General features: G+C 42.1%; 1 protein-coding gene across 1 annotated transcript in view; it reads left to right on the plus strand.

The window, feature by feature from the left end:
* LOC309699351 (tripartite motif-containing protein 16-like) overlaps positions 1 to 17,113 on the plus strand; it is a gene marked incomplete at both ends in the record, with an annotated part of 113,450 nt that extends 96,337 nt beyond the window's left edge. Inside the window, one exon of the mRNA XM_082522351.1 lies at positions 15,488 to 17,113. Coding sequence (XP_082378477.1) covers positions 15,488 to 17,113 — 1,626 coding nt within the window. The remainder of the gene's footprint in view (positions 1 to 15,487) is intronic.
* Between the last annotated feature and the right edge of the window lie 4,003 nt (positions 17,114 to 21,116).

The following is a 21,116-nucleotide window of genomic DNA, read 5'->3' on the forward strand; positions in this document are numbered from 1 at the left end:
TTCTTGTCCAAGTATGTGAGGGCAAGATGGAGTGCAGTGGAGATGGCGTCGTCCGTTGAGCGGTTATGGCGGTACGCAAATTGCAGTGGGTCCAGTGAGGGGGGCAGCAGGGTCTTGATGTGTCTCATGACAAGCCGCTCGAAGCACTTCATGATGGTGGGTGTAAGTGCAACAGGACGGTAGTCGTTGAGACAGGACACAGAAGACTTCTTGGGCACGGGGACAATGGTGGTGGCCTTGAAGCACGTGGGAACGACGGCACTGCTCAGAGAGATGTTGAAGATGTCGGTGAGAACATCTGCCAGCTGTTCAGCACATTATCTGAGCACTCTGCCTGGGATGTTGTCTGGTCCAGCAGCTTTACGTGGGTTGACTCTGCGTAGAGTTTTCCTCACCTCAGCTGTAATGAGACACAGGTGAAGGCAGCAGAGCACATAACTGGCATGAGGCTTCCTGCCATTCAGGACATTTATCTTCAGCGTAAAGCACACAGCATCAAGGACCACAGCCACCCAGCACATCAGCTCTTCTCCTTGTTACCATCTGGCAGACGTTACAGGAGTCTGTCTGCTTGGACTACAAGACTTAAAAACAGTTTTTACCACCAAGCCATACGACACCTCAACCACAACACTTAAACACACACACACACACACACACTCCACAGGACGCACTCCTGGGAATATACACAATGATAAAAATAGAAGATAAAAGTTAAAACATACAGAAATTTAAGAATAGGCAATTTTAAACAGATGAGTTTTAAGGGTGGACTTAAAAAGAGAGAATGAGCTAATATTTCTGAGGTCCGGGGGTAGGGAATTCCAAAGTCGAGGGGCAGAGCAACTAAAGGCCCTCCCTCCCATTGTGATCAGACGAGCAGAGGGAACAGAGAGAGAAAGAGAAGATGAAGATCTGAGGCAGCGGGATGGGAGCTTCATCTGTAATAAGTCAGAGAGGTACGGTGGAGAGAGAGTGGATAGCCTTGAATGTATACAGAATTATTTTAAAATGGATGCGAAATTTGACCGGGAGCCAGTGAAGTTGCTTCAGGATTGGGGAGATGTGGTGGGTAGAAGAAGTCCTAGTAATAATATGGGCAGCAGAGTTCTGGACACGTTGGAGCTTGTTGATAGATTTTTGTGTGAGGCCAAATAATAATGAGTTGCAGTAGTCAATTCTAGAGATAACAAGATTATGGATGAGAATGGCAGTGGCGTGAGGTGTGAGGAAGGGGCGGAGGCGATTAATGTTACGGAGTTGGAAATATGCTGCACGTGTAATATTATTGATATGCGAGTTAAAGGATAATGTGCTATCGAGAATGACACCCAAGCTTTTCACAGAAGGAGAGATAGGGACCAGCGAGTTATTGATGGTGAGAGAGAAATTGTTAATTCTGGATAGCAGTCGTTTGGTGCCAACCAGAAGAAGTTCCGATTTATTAATACCTTCTACTTCTTTGTTTTCCTTAAATATTGAGCCAATGGTTCCAGATATAATGCGAATAATAATGGTGAGCACGCACAGCCCTACCTTGTTCATCTTTGCAGCTTAATACTATTTGATAGGTAGCCATTAATTTTAATCCTTGCCGTAGGGTTATCATAAAGTGCCTGTATTGTCTTAATTATAATTTCATGCAAGCCATATCTATGCAAGACTCGGTAAAGAAAGTTCCAATTAACTGAATCGAATGCTTTTTCTGCATTGATACTGATTACCATTGCTTCTATTTTATTCATTTGAATATGGTTAATAATTTGTAATGTCCGTCGTACATTATCTTGTATTTGGCGCTCTCGAATAAAACCTGTTTGATCATTATGAATTAGACTAGGTAAGAACTTTTCTAATCGTCTAGCCATGATAGATGTAAACAGCTTATAATCTGTATTAAGAACAGATATTGGTCTATATGACGCACATTCTAATTTATCCTTGTTTTCTTTTGGGATAGCAGAAATAATTGCTTCTTTCCAGCTGGAAGGCACTTGAGCCTTCTTTAGGACCCAATTCAGTGTGAGAAGCATCACTGGTATTAATTCTTCTTTTAGCTCCTTGAGGTCGCCTTGTAATCGGAAGGTTGCTGGTTCGAGCCCCGGCTTGGACAGTCTCGGTCGTTGTGTCCTTGGGCAAGACACTTCACCCGTTTGCCTACTGGTGGTGGTCAGAGGGCCCAGTGGTGCCAGTGTCCGGGAGCCTCGCCTCTGTCAGTGCACCCCAGGGTGGCTGTGGCTACAACGTAGCTTGCCATCACCAGTGTGTGAATGTGTGTGTGAATGGGTGGATGACAGGTTGTGTAAAGTGCTATACAAATACAGGCCATTTACCATTTGTACCATTCTGCCGTATATCCATCTGAACCTGGGGATTTATTTATTTTAACTTTACTTATTGCTATTCTTAGTTCCTTTTCTGTTATATCTTCAATCCAAGTTTTGTTCTGTTGTTCATTCAGTACTGGTAAATCAAGAGAGTCTAAAAAACTATTAATTTCAACTATACTACTCTCTGTCTTATTAGCATAAAGAGTCTTATAAAATGTTTCAAATGCACTCTGAACTTCTATTAGTTTATTTTTTATTAGTTTTGTCACTGGATGTTTAATTTTGTGAACTGTATTATCTACTATTTTCTTTTTTAGTTTCCAGGCTAAAACATTCATTGCTTTAGATCCTCCCTCATAATACCTTTGTTTAAGAAACATTACATTTTTTTTATTTAATATGTAGTCAAATCATTTATTTCACTTCTTGTTTTCATGATTTCCTCCAATATATCCTGTGTTGTTTTTCTTTTATGCCTTTTCTCTAATTCTTCTAACTTATTTTGTAGCTCTTCTAATTTCTTATTTCTCATCTTTTTCTTTATAAGAGGATATTGCTATAATTTTCCCTCTCAGGACAGCTTTTAAGGCATCCCACAGAAGGAGGCACCTCACCATTGTCATTAGTTTCCATATAGAAGTGAATCTCTTTCTTAATTTGTCCTTTGAAGTGAGGATTATTCAGTAAGCTTGAATTTAATTTCCAATTATTGATTTTCGGTTGCAGGTATAAATCAACAGACAGGTATACTGGTGCATGGTCGCTTAAGTCTATTGTTCCAATTTCACAAGTGTTTATTCTATCTTTATTTTTCCCAAAAGTTATAAAATAATCTATTCTTGCGTATAACGAGTGCGGTGAGGAAAAATAGGTATAATCCCTTTGGTAGGGATGCAAGTTTCTCCATATATCAATTAGTCCCACCTCCTTCATCAATGTATTTATATTCTTAATTAATGTTTTAGTATTCTGTGCTTTTCTATTGGAAATATCTAGCTTTGGTTGTAGATGTATATTTAAATCTCCTCCGCAAATTAAAAAACCTACTGTCTCTGTTACCATCATATCTATAATTTTCTTAAAGAAATAAATATCGCTTCCAGGGGGCGCATATATATATCTAACAACGTAACTGGATTCCCCTCAATGTTTCCCCTTACCAAAATATAACATCCCTCTTCATCACTTATCTCGGATATTTTTTCAAATAGTAATTTACTTGATAACAGGATAGCCACTCCTCTCCTTCGTCCAGTTTTATAAGAAGAGGAGAAAACTGTTGTATAACCCATTCTTTTCAGTTTTTCATGCTCCTTACAGTCTAGATGGGTTTCCTGTAGATACACTATTTGTACTTGTTCTTTCTTCATTTTAGTTAAAATTTCATTACGTTTAATCGGATTCGACAGGCCATTTACATTATATGATATTGTTAATTTGGGTTGAACCCAGGACTGTATAGGCGTTGGCTGAATAGCAGTGGTGTTCACCTTGGGGTCAGTGTTGCCAACTTAGCGACTTTGTCGCTATATTTAGCGAGTTTTCAGAGCCCCTTAGCGACTTTTTTTCTAAAAAGCGACTAGCGACAAATCTGGCGACTTTTTCTGGTGTTACTGGAGACTTATTTATGACGACTTTTTGACGTGAAAGCGATACGCGCTTTCACGTCAAGCACAGCACTGCTGCTCTCAACAAGCAGCAGTGCTGCCGTGGGCACCTCACCCGTGCCAAAGCGCTCACGGGCGGAGGATAGTCCTCCCCCAGCTGCTATCAGGGCAGGAGATGTTCACCCATGCTTCCAAACTGCAAATGAATCGCCTATGAGCAAAGCCGCTGCTCCGCACTGACTGTAACGCAGTCAGTTCTTCTTTTACTGTTATGCTGTTTTGTGGATCACAAGGTTTAAAACTACTTATAAACACACACACAAATTAACTCCACCAGAGTGCCACTCTCGGGTCACTTTTGCCAGTCCAGGCCCGGATAAAGGAGCAGGGTTGGAATTAAAAAAATAATAATTGCTAAAAGAAATTTGATTTGTAGTTCTAAATAAATTCTAAATTTGTTTAAGACGTTTTTTACTCACTCTATGTCTCTTCCACTATGTTATTTCTCTCTCCAACAATGTAGGTTACAATTACATTAGCAAGACCAGTTATGCAAATTAGGCGATGACGTCATTTAGGGACTTATAGCGACTTTTAGGACAGCCAATAGCGATTTTCCTTACTGAGGAGTTGGCAACACTGCTTGGGGTGCCGGCCAGAACACACAGGATGCACAGATAAAGGTTATACTTTACTGTGATTCCTCAGCTTAACAGCACAGTACAGCAACACAGTAATGCAACCGCAGGCTTACAGAGTGGTGAGGGGTGTGGGTGTGGTCTGTGAACAGAACATATACAGAATACCAAATGTAATAAACATCTAAGTCATGAATTATGATTCATTAGCTTTCTTCGAATCTAACCAGAACTACAAATGGGAATTCCTATATGAACATCTACATGCACAAGTTTCATACACTACTCCCAAAGCCTTACAGTACATGACACTGACTGCCAATACACCCAACAACAATATATCACAAAACACCAAATGGGTTTAGCTTACAGCTAGCAAGTATGTAGCATAACAAGTAGCATTAGTAGCATGAACTAGCCACATAGTAAACAGGTCAATACACATTGCACTCCTACATCCACTAAATGTCCAAATGGCATAAAACACTAAAACTGTCCTTTCCAGGCAGGGCTGCACATCTACTCACAGTTCTTTAGGGACGCACACGACTCACACCGTGTGTAGACATCGCCTGCTGAGTCAGTCTGCCAGGTGGCTTTTGCCCTGTGTTAGCTCAAATAAACTCTGACCACATGTGGAACATGTGCTCAATAGTGCAGCTGTGCTCTCTCGCCACAAGGGGGCTCCCCCACTCAGCTGACAGCCTTTCCAACAGATATGATTTTTACCTTATCGTTAAGCATACCCTTATTATTTGAATATTATCAATGTAGCATTGACAAGTACCATCAGACCACTCCCTAAACATACATAAGCAAACATTAATATTAACATTAAAGCTGTATAAAACAACAGTTACAGAAATGAACTTTATTTGGTCAAAGAAAAAATAAATAAATAAATAAATAATAATTGGGGTCTCCAATATGACCCTAAGTAAGCCCCGATAAAGAAGGGGGCTTCGAGGGGGGGCCTCTCTCACCTCTATGTGAGACAGGGCCTTCCTTTGCCAGCCGGCCAATGTCCATTCTACTAGCATAGGTAAAACGTCCGCCTATTTTCAATTTCTGCATTGCCACTTCAGTATATTATTTCGAAATAAGAAGTCTTTACCAGGTTAGTTTCCTCAGAGGATATTTTAATTACATTAAACTCACCACCTGTTCTCTTTACTCCTCAATTTTTCGGTGTCCCACTCATTCTTGCTCTTGACGTCTAAATACTTGGAGTCTTTCCTTATAATCTCGGGTCTGGTCTTTATTTACTTGGCTCCGTGTTGTCCTTTCTATGCACCATGATAAACGTCGGATCTGTTCCAGAAGCGTCTCCGGGCGTTTGATGATCGTCACCGGGAATCCACTCTTTACCATGTCATCTGTCGCCTCCTCCACTGAGCCGTATAGCACTGTTCCCTCAGGATAAAAGACTCATCTTTGCTGGAAAAGGAGTTTGGAATCGGATTTTCTTGTCTTTTAAAACAGATTTCACCTCTGCGTATTCCCTTCGCTGCTTTAAAATCTGTGGTGCATAATCATGATCCAAGTTAACTGTCTTGCCTTGGTAGTCAAATCCACGCTTCTGCCAGGTCACTTTCAATATTTCTTCTTTCATTCTGGAACTAGACAGTTTGGCAACAATTGACCGTTGCAAGCATGAGGGTGGGAATGGATGTTTGTATATGTGTGTGCCTGTATGTCTGTGTCTATATATCAGGTTGGGTATCAGACACCACCTCTCTGGGGACATCTCAGGCCCTCCAAGGTTTGGAGGCCTATCTCCCCCCACCACCACTTCCCCTGCCAGTGGCGGACTCCCTCAGGTGTCGGTGCATTGGTGGTTCTTTGTGTCCGGGGATGGGCGTCCAGGTACACACCGGCTCACTCCTTGGCGGCCGCTTATCAGGGCCAGGAGCCTGGGGCTCGCTCGGGCCACTTCGGAGGTGGGGTGCCCCCGGCCTCTCAGCCTGGGGCTCGGTCACTCAGGCACAGCTGGCTGCCGGGGGAGCTCACGGGCGCGTCACTGCAACTCCCCCTGGCTTCTGCTCCGCGGCTGCTGAGTGAGCCCTCATCTGGGACTCTCCTCAGCTCTTTCTGGGACAGTGGCGTGGCTGCCCCTCTGTTAGTCTTCCTTGGTCTCTTGTGTTCTGGGGGCTGTGGAGAAGGGAAATTATTTTACTGCTATTGTTAAATAATTGTCACCAGTACCATTGCATTAATAATATAATCTGGAGTTTATATTGCATTCAGGGGTTGAACAGTGTGTGTCTTTCAGAAAGGCTAAAAGTCACAGGCTGACAGGAAACAGGCTTGCAGAGAGTTTGCACAAGCAGGAAGTTATTTTAAGCAACAGTATGATCATTGCTTTAACAATGTAACAGATAGCTTTAAGAAGGCCTTAAGATGCTTATGCACACAGTTATTATGTTTAGTAGAGGTTCTTGATTAAAACATTTATTTAGTAAAAGTCATATCCATAGTTTCAGTTCGATTATTACACATACGAGAGTGGTTTCTGTCTCTCTGTCTGGTGAGGGGTCAGGAGCTAGTCGCGAGGTGAAACAGGGTGCAATTGTGGTTAGCACACAGACACACACTTAGTTAGAGAATCATTTATAGGTGAAAGTTTAATTATGTTTTGCTGATGTTGCAAAGAGCAGTTTGTCGCAGAACTGCTGCGAGCATCCGGCAGTGACAGGAAGCACCTGTTGTGAAGATAGGAGACAATTGTTCTTTTAAACTGTGTCAAAAGTCGTTGTCGTTTTGATTTGATCTATGTATAAAATGTGTCTGTGACGTATGAAGGGGCGTCAGTAAACAAACCCTGATGCTATAAAATATCTGTTCATGCTTTGATTAAGTCGAGGACTACTGGCTGTCTGCGTACAGAGTGTCTTCCCACGCGTGTATTCATTAAAATCATTGTTTGACCAAAGATCCTCTGGACCATGGGTGGTGTGTACTCTCCTTCCTCAACTTTGAATCTTAACAGGGCCTCTGGATGTCTGGAGTTTTGATCTCCTCCATACCTGCTTCATGCCCTGGAGGACGGGGCTGTGGCCCCCCCACACCCTCTAGCAGATCATTACATGAAGGAACCTTTTAAAAAAACAAGCGCGTCCATGCTCACAGGTGTACACACGGGTGATCACACCCACAAACTACACCCTTTTTGGCTCCTACCTCAAAGCACACTGTGTTCTGTTGATCTTATGTGCTGGACAATAATGTTTAATATTTAGTATTTACTGTCATATTCCCATATATCATTGTGATGTTGTTTATTCTATTACTCTTGTTCTCTTCTGCTTGTTTTCTTTTTTCTTTATCAACAGGTGATCCAGGTGATCGATATATGCATTTTCTTTTTCTTTTTTTTCTGCCCATTCTGTTGGTTTTTGTTTTTTGCCCTTCTCCCCCGTCCCTCTTCTCAGCTGTTTCTCTTTCCCTCTTTCTTTCTCCCCTTCTTTCCCCCAGTCAAGTCTGTCCCGTATTCAGTAAGTGAAAATAAAATAAACAATAAAAGGTGAATCAAATGGACCATTATGGCAAGGCTGGGATGGTCAATTTGGTAAAGTAAATCCGTTGGGCATCTTTCTTTGCCTTTAGACAATAATTCTGATGGCAAAAAGGCCCAACGGGACAGGCAAAAAAACAAAACAAAAACAATTGACCGTTGCGTCGCTCCTGGCGGTGGTTTTGACATCAAAGCGTGATGTGCTTTTTCCACTCGTAGCTCAGCGGAGTCCAGCAACTCCAGATTCTGTCGTAATCAACTCTCCACAAATACGACCATTGATGTAGAATTGTCTTCCGACCCCTCCTTGACACCGTATATTCGAATGTTTTCTCTTCTAGACGTCCCTCCAGGTCTGTTAGCTTGGCATCCATCTCAATATGCAGTTTGAGCATCTCTGTTACTACTTCCTCATTAGCTTGTACTTGGGTTTCAACATCCACAATTCTTTCTTCTACCTCTTTCACTCTCTTGTTGGTTTTGTTTATTTCTTCTCTTTCCTTCCCCAAGAATTATAGGAATTCAGAAGAGATAACTGTGCACAATTGAATGAAATCAGAGAGGTGTGTCCTATTGCTAGCAAGGGGATGATCTCAGAGCAGCATCTCTGCCCTCGTCTCAGACCACTCCAAAGAACCAGCATCCCCCTGCAGTATGTGCACGTGAGTGAGTGCGTGTGGATGTGGGTGTTTGTGTGACTTCCTGCTGATCACAAAGGGTCATCTCCCCTTACGATGGATATGGCTCAATTCCTGTAACGGTCTACTATACACAAGCACAGGTGAGGTCATAAATGGCAAGGAGTAAACATCCTCACTAAATAAGAACAGAGAATCTTCACATAGGATGTCCCTACAGTTAAACACTATAGCACCCCCCCCCTCACCATTCAACAGGCTGGGGGGGACAATAGAAACAAAGAATGTCTTTGGAGTTGCCTTGTGTAGCTGTAGGCATTGTTCTAAATATGTTTTTTGTTGTTTTTAAACTTTCAGTGACAAATTTAATTCTAGGACTTGTTCCGAATAGTGTTTGTTGCAATGGTTGTAGACACTCCTCGTTCCCTCCCACATGTAAGAGCGGACAGCCTCCATTTCCTGTTGATTAGATCAGAGCTCAGAATAGTTTCACTTTTACAACAGACAAAACTGCAAGTCTTTCTTACTAAGAAGAGAAATGGCGCAGAAGGAAATTAAAATGGATGAAGAAAACATTTCTTGTTTAAGCTGTTTGGATCTACTGAAGGATCCGGTGACTATTCCCTGTGGACACAGCTACTGCATGAACTGTATCAAAAGTCACTTTGATGAAGAGGACAAGACGGGAATCCACAGCTGCCCTCAGTGCAGGACGAACTTCATGCCAAAGCCTGTCCTGGAGAAAAACATTATGTTAGCAGAGTTAGTAGAGGAACAGAAGAATATCTCACCGAGAGTTGCTGAAGTGGATGTTTTACTGTCACCAGCAGAGCCAAACACCAGAGCTGGATTCTTAAAATATTCACATGAAATCTCACTGGATCCAAACACAGCAAACACACATCTGTTATTATCTGAGGACAAAAGAAAAGCAACAATAATGAGACAAAAACAGTCTTATTCTGATCATCCAGACAGATTCACTGGATGGCTTCAGGTCCTGAGTAGAGAGAGTCTGACTGGATGCTGTTACTGGGAGGTGGAGTGGAGAGGGAGAGGAGTTGGTCTTGCAGTCGCATACAAGAATATCAGCAGAGCGGGGTGCTCAAATGAATGTAAATTTGGATTCAACGACAAATCTTGGTTTTTACGTTATGATTCAAATGGTTTTCAGTTTTGGCACAATGAAGTCCAAACTGTCCTCTCAGGTCCTCGGTCCTCCAGAGTAGGAGTGTACCTGGATCACAGAGCAGGTATTCTGTCTTTCTACAGCGTCTCTGAAACCATGACTCTCCTCCACAGAGTCCAGACCACATTCACTCAGCCGCTCTATGCTGGACTTCGGTTCTTTTATTATGACAATGACACCGCAGAGTTCATTAAACTGAAATAGACGGAAATTATTGAAGGACAGATGGTTAACACAGGTCTTTTAGTTCTTTAGTTACCACTATCTTTGGTCAACATTGTTGTTACTCAGAGATCATTGATGTGCTGTTTCTTCACCTGTCAGTAAAACTTTATGGGTCCTACTTTGACATGTTATTATTTGTTTTCTAGCTAATGATTTGTTTTGTTTTAATGAAGAAATCTGTAATTACATTTACATGTATCTGTTCAACTCAGGAAAAGTGCCATTCACTGAACAGAGAAAAAATACAGCCTCTTTGAAACTTTGTAAAATATTTTTACTTCATAAGAGATGGATCTAATTAGTGATTTAATGTAAAACACCCAGTTTGTATATCTTATAAACTACATAAGCTGTTGTGTTTTAATAAAATATTGCTTTTAAAGTATATGCATTGCCATGTTTTAATTTAGAGGAATTGTTTATTTGCTTGTCTTTTTGGTGTTTGTGTGTTTTTTTCTTGTTTGTTTTTTTAAATTTTCACAGAACAAAAGAACACCGAAATATGTGTAGCACTGGATTCAAATGACACGTTGTATAAATTTCCCCAGTCAAATATAGAAAAATCTTCACTTTGTGTACCTAGACATCAATCAGTGGATCAGTGTTTGTTGTTTCAGCTCTTCAGGTCGTTTTGTTGCTTTAGTTAATTTATTATCAACAACAAAATAAAATGATGCACAAAATGAAATACTAATGTAATGTTTTTATTTATATATGTTTGTTATATAAATATCCTTTTAAGGTAAAGGTTGACCTTTAGAAATATCAACTTCCTCAGCTTTGAGGAGCTGATCTGGTTTCTTCTGTGAATAATTATCTGCCCTGTTTTGGAGAAGAGATGACTGCATCCTTGGACTCCAGAATCCGTTTTAGCATATAAAAGGTGGAGTTCCACCTTGTGATACATTCTTGTTTGAGCAGCTCAGGCATGTCCATCTGTTGTTGGGTAGATTTGAGCTTGTGTGAGGCTGTTGTGCTCCTGTGGGAAAATTCCACTACCACCTCACTTTGTCCACAGCTGGCTTCATCACCTTCAAAGCATCTCTTACAACCAGGTTAGTTGTGTGTGCAACACATGTGTGGTGGATCCATTTCAGGATTTTAATTGCTTTTGTTATGTTAGCTGCAGTGTCAGTAACACAACAAACCACTTGGTTTTACCACATCCCACTCTTTTGCCACTTTGAGCAGCTCTTCTGCTAAGTTCTCAGAAGTGTGTCTATCGCTGTATTCAAAACAATCCAGAAGACAGGATACCATTATATAACTTTCAATAAAGTGACATGTAACTGACAAGAAGGATGTGATGGTTTGGGATGTCTAGCTGTCACTTGATAGACTTACTGCTGTGGCTTTGTTAACCGTCTCTTGCAGTGATGCACAGTCTCTGTCATATAGACCTGGGATAATTTTTTGGGAGAGTGTTTTTCTGCTTGGAATTGCGTACATAAAATTTAGTGTATGAATAAACTTCATGAATCACCCACAACTAGGGATGGGTACCGGGTTCTGACATAAACGGTAGTAACCAGACCGAAAAGCAACGCACCTTTCGGTGCTTTCCCCCCCCCTGAAATGTCATACACTTTGAATTCTAGCCAATTATTTTACGTTTCCAAGGATAGTAAGCGGGCCCAGGATCGTACGTTCTTTTAGAGCAGAGCTACAGATTAAAAATGCCCAAGGCGAAGTGGTCAAAAGTCTGGCTGTACTTCACAGCAAAAAGTGCAAACTCAGCAGCCTGTAACAAGTGCTTTAAGGTGATACTGTGCAAAGAAGGTAACTCCTCGAATCTGATGAAACACCTGGCGACGTTTTTTTCTTTTTTTTAAAGCCGAGAAATGCACCGTATTTGATAGCTTGCTGCGAGACCTCACACCGAGCACATCTACTGCGGGTGTGGTGCCTGTTATTGGACCCGGAGTTAGCAAAATCCCCCAAGAACCCAACGAGTAGAGTCCTGGCCCCTAGCCCTGCCAGTGTAGCAGAAATGATGACGGATGATGATGGCAGCAGCAGCCGTTCTTCTCTGGGTGAGTTGCTTAATGTTGTTCGTGTGTAATTTACGTTGAGTAGGCTAACCACGTTATTAAATTAATGCACGTAAGGTGAACTAGCAAACACCGTCGTAGTTACATGCGGCTGTCTTCTTGTTTGGCTCTCAGTGAAGGCGGTCGCACTTTTTCCTCCTCTCCTCCTTCCCCTTATCTTCCCTGCTTAGCCTCTTGTGTCCTTGTCTTGTCTCGTGTGCATTACTTTCCCCTGGAACAGTCTCTCACTGTCGTTCTCTAAAACCTAAAAGAGAATTATGGATTTGATCAACTGGTCTCTGCATGCTATTGACACCCTCTTCTCAACGAGAAGTCTGGGCTCGGGAGAGCCTGAGTGCCCTGGAGGGACTTTCCCTGCCGGATACACGATGGATGGGTGGCAGACCTGGAGGATCTTGTGCCTGGCGGGACTGTCTATCGAGGACGCTGAAGACATCTACGTATTCGGAACCACGATAACAGGGTTCTTGCTGATCGGAGCTGGCTTGGCCCTGACCTATCAGAGAAATAAGAGAGCGGAACCAGCTGTTCAACCCCCCCAAGGCTGACCGCTGGAATTGAAGCGACGGGACGAGGCGCGACCTCTCACACCGAACGCAGCATGGTTAACACCTTGGAGACGCTTACAGCTGCCGTGAAGACTCAAACTAACACCATTGAGCGTATGATGGGATACATCAGAGAGGGGCCTGCTCACAATGACACCCTTGAGCGAAAGTTGGAACACATCGCAGAACGGCTCACTGCAGCTGTGGGGTCTCAGAATCAAAAGAATGACAACACCACGGAACAGAAGTTTGATACCATCATGGGGAGGCTCGAGGCTCTCCAACGGGAGATCGAGAGACCAGTGTCAGAGTGCTAAATTCGAGCTGCTCGCATAAAGGAGAAATCAACAATATTCAACATATGGACACCACGGCGCCAGCTGCTCAGGCCCAAGGCTGGAGCCGACCAAAACAACTCCCTGATAACGACTGTGTGATGACTATTCTTCCCATCCCATGCAAGGCCACCTGGGTTGGCTGGCAGACTGTTTACTTAGCCTGATAGGGCGAAGGACACTGTCTCAGCTGAACTCTGGATACGCACACACATACACTTACACTGATAAGCACGCACTCATCCCCCTCCCTTTCCAAACGCCTTCGATGCTTGTTTCCTGCGGGGGAAGACTGCGGGTCTGCGTGCCGCGCTGAAATGGTAGCGCTGTATAGGACGACTGCTGTGTTCCTTCGGATTACCCCCCACCCCCCTATCCACCCCTGTGGCTAGTCACGTGCTCTAATGTTGTGATGTGGACATTTATGTGCTCTCTGTGCAGAGGAGTTTTTTTTGTTTCCTGTTCTCATGCTGTCCTCCCATAGGTGCCCAGCGTGAGAAGAGGTCTCTTTTTTTCCTCTTGTACTTTTCCCACTGTTGTGTAATTTTTCAGTGTTTTCTCTGCAACGCTGCCGATCTCCGACTGTATTCCCATGTGATGTCTTTGTTGTACGTGTAAGTCGGGGGGTCCTATTCCTCTGCGGGGCAACCTGCATATGGCCAATAAAGCATTCATTCAATTCAATTCAATACTCCCTTCACCCTGGCCAAAAAGGCTAAAATGACCAAAGAAAAAGTGGAAAACAGTTAAACATGAGGTTTTTTGATAAAGTTTGTGTTTTTTTTCCCATTGTTTAAGCACTGCTTCCAGCCAAGAATGATACCATATATGCTCTATAGCTGCAGAAAAGGCTAACATTGTTATCTTTTTACAAAAAAAACCAAAAGAAAAACAAAACAAAACAAAACAAAAAACAAAAACAAAAACAGCTAAACATGAGGTTTTTGGACAAAGTGTGTGTTCTCCATTCTTTAAGCACCGGCACAGTTTCAAAAGTACCGGTTTGGTACTGGTATCGGATAAAACCTAAACAATACCCATCCCTACCCACAACTGAAAATGGTTGGAAATCAAGTGCAATCGTTTTTGCCTGTTCTTCGTTGAGTTCTGTCTTGCTGGGGTCATAGACTTCTGCAAAAACTGTCGCACAGAGCTCTGGGTTGGTTTAGGTGGTTATTGTGGTATACTGCATGATGCTGTAGATACTGCAGTATCTAGTAACTACTGCCCTTCCCCCCCTCTGCTCAGTGCAAAAACAGCCTTGTGTTTGCACCCTTCCCCCCTCTGCTCAGCGCAAACACAAGCCTCACGTGCAGCGTGAAGCGAAAAAAAGTGAGAGAGGGAGGGTGAGAAAAACAAAACAAAACAAAAAAAAACACAACAACAAAAAACACAGCTCTCAAAATGGAGTCAGCTCCCGTTGTTCAGTTCATAAAGCCGGCTCTAACAGCCATTTTGTTTATGACCAACCCGTCACTACAATAGACACATGTATGGGCCCGTCTGATGAAAGCAGACTGATATCATAGGCAGGACAAATTCATGTACAGAAATTAACCAACAGATTCAATATTGTGGGTATTTCTTGAAATGATGCAAGAATGTGTTAACAAGAGTAAAACTTTGAAACATCTTCAAATAAAGTCATTTTACTTTTGAGTCTGTTGGACAGATGTTTACAAGGTTTTATTCATGTCGATGTGCTACTTTTACCTTGTCACTCATATTTTTCTATCATCTGTGATCATAAAGAGTTGAAGTAAAATTTGGATCTTGTGGAAACTAAGATTGAGTGTAGTGGTGCAGTGTGGGAAAAACAAGTTAACAAAACATTTGTTTTGTTAGTTCTAATACATCTTCATGCAAAAGTTAAAACTCCAGGGGGACATAGGCATGAAAAAGGTTTAACACAATGTCTGCCTCAAACCACTCCTCTTCCTGGAATAGATCAGAGACTAATCACTCCTCCCCCTTCTATCTGAAAGACAGCATCCTCTTTGTCCATGTCTCTTTGTTCCCTCTCATTCAGTCAACCGTTTGAAGACTTTTGTAGATTAATCTACAAAGAATGACAATAACAACACAGTTTGACAGGGTTATGAGCGTTTTAGATCAACACAGTTATTCCCAGCTATTAGCCTTCCCATAGCTCAGCATGGAGTGCAGTATCTACAACAGATAACCTGTATCTTAAAGTCAAGTACTTAAGCAATACAATGGGCGTAAGCAATACAATGGGCGTAACCAATGGGCGTGACGTAAGAGTGGGCAGCCTCTATTTCCTGTTGATTAGATCAGAGCTCAGACTAGTTTCACTTGTACAAAAGGCAAACCAACACGTCTGTGTTACTAAGAGGAGAAATGTCGCAGAAAGAAATTAGAACGGATTATGAAATAATTTCCTGTTTCAACTGTTTGGATCTACCGAAGGATCCGGTGACTATTCCCTGTGGACACAGCTACTGCAGGAACTGTATTAAAAGTTTCTGGGATGAAGAGGACAGGAAGGGAATCCACAGCTGCCCTCAGTGCAGGAAGACTTTCATACCGAGGCCTGTTCTGGAGAAAAATGTCATGTTAGCAGCTTTAGTGGAGCAGCTGAAGAAGAGTGGACTCCAAGCTGCTCCAGCTGATCACTGCTATGCTGGACCTGAAGATGTGGCCTGTGATGTCTGCACTGGGAGGAAGCTGAAAGCCATCAAGTCCTGTTTATCTTGTCCAGCCTCTTACTGTGAGAAACACCTCCAACCTCACTATGATGCAGCTCCATTAAAGAAACACAAGCTGGTGGCCCCCTCCAAGAAGCTCCAGGAGAACATCTGCTCTCGTCATGATGAGATGATGAAGATTTTCTGTCGTACTGATCAGCAGAGTATCTGTTATCTCTGCACAGTGGATGAACATAAAGGCCATGAAACAGTCCCAGTTGCAGCAGAAAGGACTGAGAAGCAGAAGGAGCTCGAGGTGAGACGACTAAACATCCAGCAGAGAATCCAGGAGCGAGAGAAAGATGTGAAGCTGCTTCAACAGGAGGTGGAGGCCATCAATGGCTCTGCTGATAAAGCAGTGGAGGACAGTGAGAAGATGTTCACTGAGCTGATCCGTCTCATCCAGAAAAGAAGCTCTGATGTGAAGCAGCAGGTCAGATCCCAGCAGGAAACTGAAGTGAGTCGAGTCAAAGAGCTTCAGGAGAAGCTGGAGCAGGAGATCGCTGAGCTGAAGAGGAAAGACGGCGAGCTGGAGCAGCTCTCACACACAGAGGATCACAACCAGTTTCTACACAACTACCCCTCACTGTCAGCACTCAGTGAGTCTACACACTCATCCAGCATCAATATTCGTCCTCTGAGCTACTTTGAGGATGTGACAGCAGCTGTGTCAGAGACCAGAGATAAACTACAGGACATTCTGAGAGAGGAATGGACAAACATCTCACTGACAGTCACTGAAGAGGATGTTTTACTGTCACCAGCAGAGCCAAACACCAGAGCTGGATTCTTAAAATATTCACATGAAATCTCACTGGATCCAAACACAGCAAACACACATCTGTTATTATCTGAGGACAAAAGAAAAGCAACAATAATGAGACAAAAACAGTCTTATTCTGATCATCCAGACAGATTCACTGGATGGCTTCAGGTCCTGAGTAGAGAGAGTCTGAGTGGATGTTGTTACTGGGAGGTGGAGTGGAGAGGGAGAGGAGTTGGTCTTGCAGTTGCATACAAAGATATTGACAGAAAAGGGAGCTTAGATGAATGTAAATTTGGATTCAACGACAAATCTTGGTCTTTACGTTATGATTCAAATGGTTTTCAGTTTTGGCACAATGAAGTCCAAACTGTCCTCTCAGGTCCTCGGTCCTCCAGAGTGGGAGTGTACCTGGATCACAGAGCAGGTATTCTGTCTTTCTACAGCGTCTCTGAAACCATGACTCTCCTCCACAGAGTCCAGACCACATTCACTCAGCCGCTCTATGCTGGACTTCGGTTCTTTTATTATGACAATGACACCGCAGAGTTCATTAAACTGAAATAGACGGAAATTATTGAAGGACAGATGGTTAACACAGGTCTTTTAGTTACCACTATCTTTGGTCAACATTGTTGTTACTCAGAGATCATTGATGTGCTGTTTCTTCACCTGTCAGTAAAACTTTATGGGTCCTACTTTGACATGTTATTATTTGTTTTCTAGCTAATGATTTGTTTTGTTTTAATGAAGAAATCTGTAATTACATTTACATGTATCTGTTCAACTCAGGAAAAGTGCCATTCACTGAACAGAGAAAAAATACAGCCTCTTTGAAACTTTGTAAAATATTTTTATTTCATAAGAGATGGATCTAATTAGTGATTTAATGTAAAACACCCAGTTTGTATATCTTATAAACTACATAAGCTGTTGTGTTTTAATAAAATATTGCTTTTAAAGTATATGCATTGCCATGTTTTAATTTAGAGGAATTGTTTATTTGCTTGTCTTTTTGGTGTTTGTGTGTTTTTTTCTTGTTTGTTTTTTTAAATTTTCACAGAACAAAAGAACACCGAAATATGTGTAGCACTGGATTCAAATGACACGTTGTATAAATTTCCCCAGTCAAATATAGAAAAATCTTCACTTTGTGTACCTAGACATCAATCAGTGGATCAGTGTTTGTTGTTTCAGCTCTTCAGGTCGTTTTGTTGCTTTAGTTAATTTATTATCAACAACAAAATAAAATGATGCACAAAATGAAATACTAATGTAATGTTTTTATTTATATATGTTTGTTATATAAATATCCTTTTAAGGTAAAGGTTGACCTTTAGAAATATCAACTTCCTCAGCTTTGAGGAGCTGATCTGGTTTCTTCTGTGAATAATTATCTGCCCTGTTTTGGAGAAGAGATGACTGCATCCTTGGACTCCAGAATCCGTTTTAGCATATAAAAGGTGGAGTTCCACCTTGTGATACATTCTTGTTTGAGCAGCTCAGGCATGTCCATCTGTTGTTGGGTAGATTTGAGCTTGTGTGAGGCTGTTGTGCTCCTGTGGGAAAATTCCACTACCACCTCACTTTGTCCACAGCTGGCTTCATCACCTTCAAAGCATCTCTTACAACCAGGTTAGTTGTGTGTGCAACACATGTGTGGTGGATCCATTTCAGGATTTTAATTGCTTTTGTTATGTTAGCTGCAGTGTCAGTAACACAACAAACCACTTGGTTTTACCACATAGGCGAGCGGCTCCAGCAGATCCCGGGAATAACATCGGAGATCTCTGTCCAGAAGAGCGCAGTCCTGGGAACAGCTAAGATACTGCGCAGGACCCTCAAGCTCCCAGGTCTCTGGTAGAGGACCCGAGCTTGAAGGATAAACCGCCTGCAGGGGCGTGCTGGGTGTTTTTTTTTAAAATATAAACAAAAATAATGTTGACAATACAAAACAGCTTAGGTTCCAAAAGGAGGTGGGATGAGGTGTAGTCCAGTATGAGATTTAGTTTAGTTCCATGGACCTGTGATAGGTCATGTGTCAACAGTTTAATTCAGTCAATAGGTTTACGATTCCTACCGCAACGTAGCGGTGGTCGGGTGGCTCGCCATCCCGCGCTGATCAGGGCTGATCGTGGGAGAAAAAAACAACAACCCTGACCTAAACAAGGTCAAAAACGTAAATTATCATTCACAGAAGCAAATGAAACAGCATTCTACTGCTGTGACAAAATAAATAAATCCATAAACAACAAAGTCAAGTAATTAATGCCATGTTTCGTACAACAATCAATAAACCATCATCTCTTATAATGAATTTCATTCAAAATACTATTATAGAAAAACATTCTCATGGGTCCCATCAAAGCATATCAGCAATAAAGTTACGAAACAGTATCCAAAGTTAATTAAATATTTAGAAAACAAAATTCAATTCAAGGTGTTGCGCAACAGGTTCAATAATCTAAAGGAAGTTTAACTCAATTCAAAAGTCTCATAGGCCGTTTTGGCATTTAATCAAAAATTAACAAAAAACAACCAAAACGGAAAAAACTACAAAAATCAAATCCCTCGCTCAACTCTTGATACGTTAATTCAACATTCGGGCATAGTGGGATAAACAAAAACAACAATATTTAATAAATAAAACTAGTAATTGCACTTACTGTCACTAGCCTAGCATTAGCTTACCGGCGTTTCAGGATGTGCGACCGCGGCGTCGCATTTTCATTCATTGTGACAAAACACAACAAACAAATAATTCACCGTTGAGTCGATTGTGAGGTGGTGTAAAGATGAATGAATCGGCCGGGTTATTGCACGCTGTCAACTGGTCTGTAGTAGTGATGTGTCCTGTGTGTCGAAGCTTCGAATCGTGCGTCGGGTAATCGCGGGGGCGTTTTTCTGAAGCGCGTATCGAGGCTTGCTTTGATTACGTATGCAGTGACGTTCGAGGCCTCGCGGGCAGTCCGTACCACGTGACTGATTCAGGGACTGGTTCATCGGTTCGCGCCAGATTCGAAATAACATGGGCAGGAAAACAGCTGATTCCCCATCACACCGTGTTGTGGAATTGGATTACATACGTGCTACATAGTTACTTGTGCATTTCTTCTTCGATGGAACCAGCAAGGAAGAGATGTTTTTTGTTTTTTTTTGTCTCTCCTAATAAAGTATGCACACAGTAATAAATATCACAAATGATAAACACCAAAATATAAATAAACAACACTACACATCCTATAATCTGATTTCTGTCTTTTAGTTTATTAAAAAGTGAAGCACCAAACACTAATTTGTGTCATTATCCAGATGTACATAAGGTTTACACATCATTATAATCAAAGAGCCCGCTTCACTTGAATTGTCCACTTGATGGCGCAGTAGAGCAAATGAATCATCACAATGCTTCGAACCATGAGTCGACCAATTGGATGGAAAGCTTCAGTTCATCATGAGGCTTCATCTCACCATCACTAGTCTGTAGTGTATAATTTGTCGATATTTGACAAGTACGCCAACCACAGGGAACACAGCAGCCAGTAGTGATGTGACGTTCTGTATCGAGGCTTCGGAGCGTGTGTCGAGTAATGGAGGGGGCGTTTCCGCGATGCGCGTATCGAGGCTTGCTTCATTTATGGGAGGAGCTGAAAATGATGACGTCCGAAGCCTCGCTGCCCGGCTGTACCACGTGACTGGTTCATGAAGTGGTTCGAACTTTGCCGCGAGATATGACAGCGATACAAACCCCTCAGACTTCAATCAAAATGTGGGTGTTTGATGGAGAGTTGCGGTTAGTGAGAGTTTGGAGACAGTTTGGAGGTTTATGAGAGTGAGGAGAGAAAGTCAGGAGAGAATGGAGCCAGCTAAGAAGAGGAGGATGTCCTCCCCTGTGTGGGAACATTTTGATCTTATTCCTCCCAACAAGGTATGTAAATTTCTACAGAAGATGTATTTTCATAATACTGATGGTGCAATACAATTTATGTTAAGCGGCTTTACTTTTGTACAAGGTGAAGTGTTTGCTATGTGCCAGGGAGCTGGGATATAACAACAACACCTCATCCATGCTTAGGCACTACAGAGCTTTGCATGAGAATAAGGGAACACCGATTGTGGAGCAAGACCAGGTGAGCCATCAAATGCCATGATAATATAGCATGCAGTAATGTTACTAAATGATATAACAATATTATACAGCTGTAATAAGTTACATGTGTGATATTTATATTTGTGCTTTGTCTTTATTGTCTTTCCTCAGGAGAACAATCTCAAATAGATGAAGACCTGGTTAGCATGGTGATTGAGGACTCCCAGCCATTTAGCATTGTGGAGGACAAAGGATTCAAAAGATTTGTTAAATCATTAAATCCTAGCTATGTTCTCCCCACTAAAGGTTATAAAAGCAGTGAAAATTTAGTTTTTACTGAATAAAATATGGGCAGGACTGAGGCCTCAGTGTGTAGCTGTCCATACCTCAACGTTACAAAAGCACAACCACTGTCCACACCCCAACCACACCTCACCTCACGGTAAATGATCATTTCCATTTCAAGCATTTCCAAATGAT

This window comes from Aulonocara stuartgranti, assembly GCF_965226115.1.
Source record: "Aulonocara stuartgranti genome assembly, chromosome: 3".
Lineage (NCBI taxonomy): Eukaryota > Metazoa > Chordata > Actinopteri > Cichliformes > Cichlidae > Aulonocara > Aulonocara stuartgranti.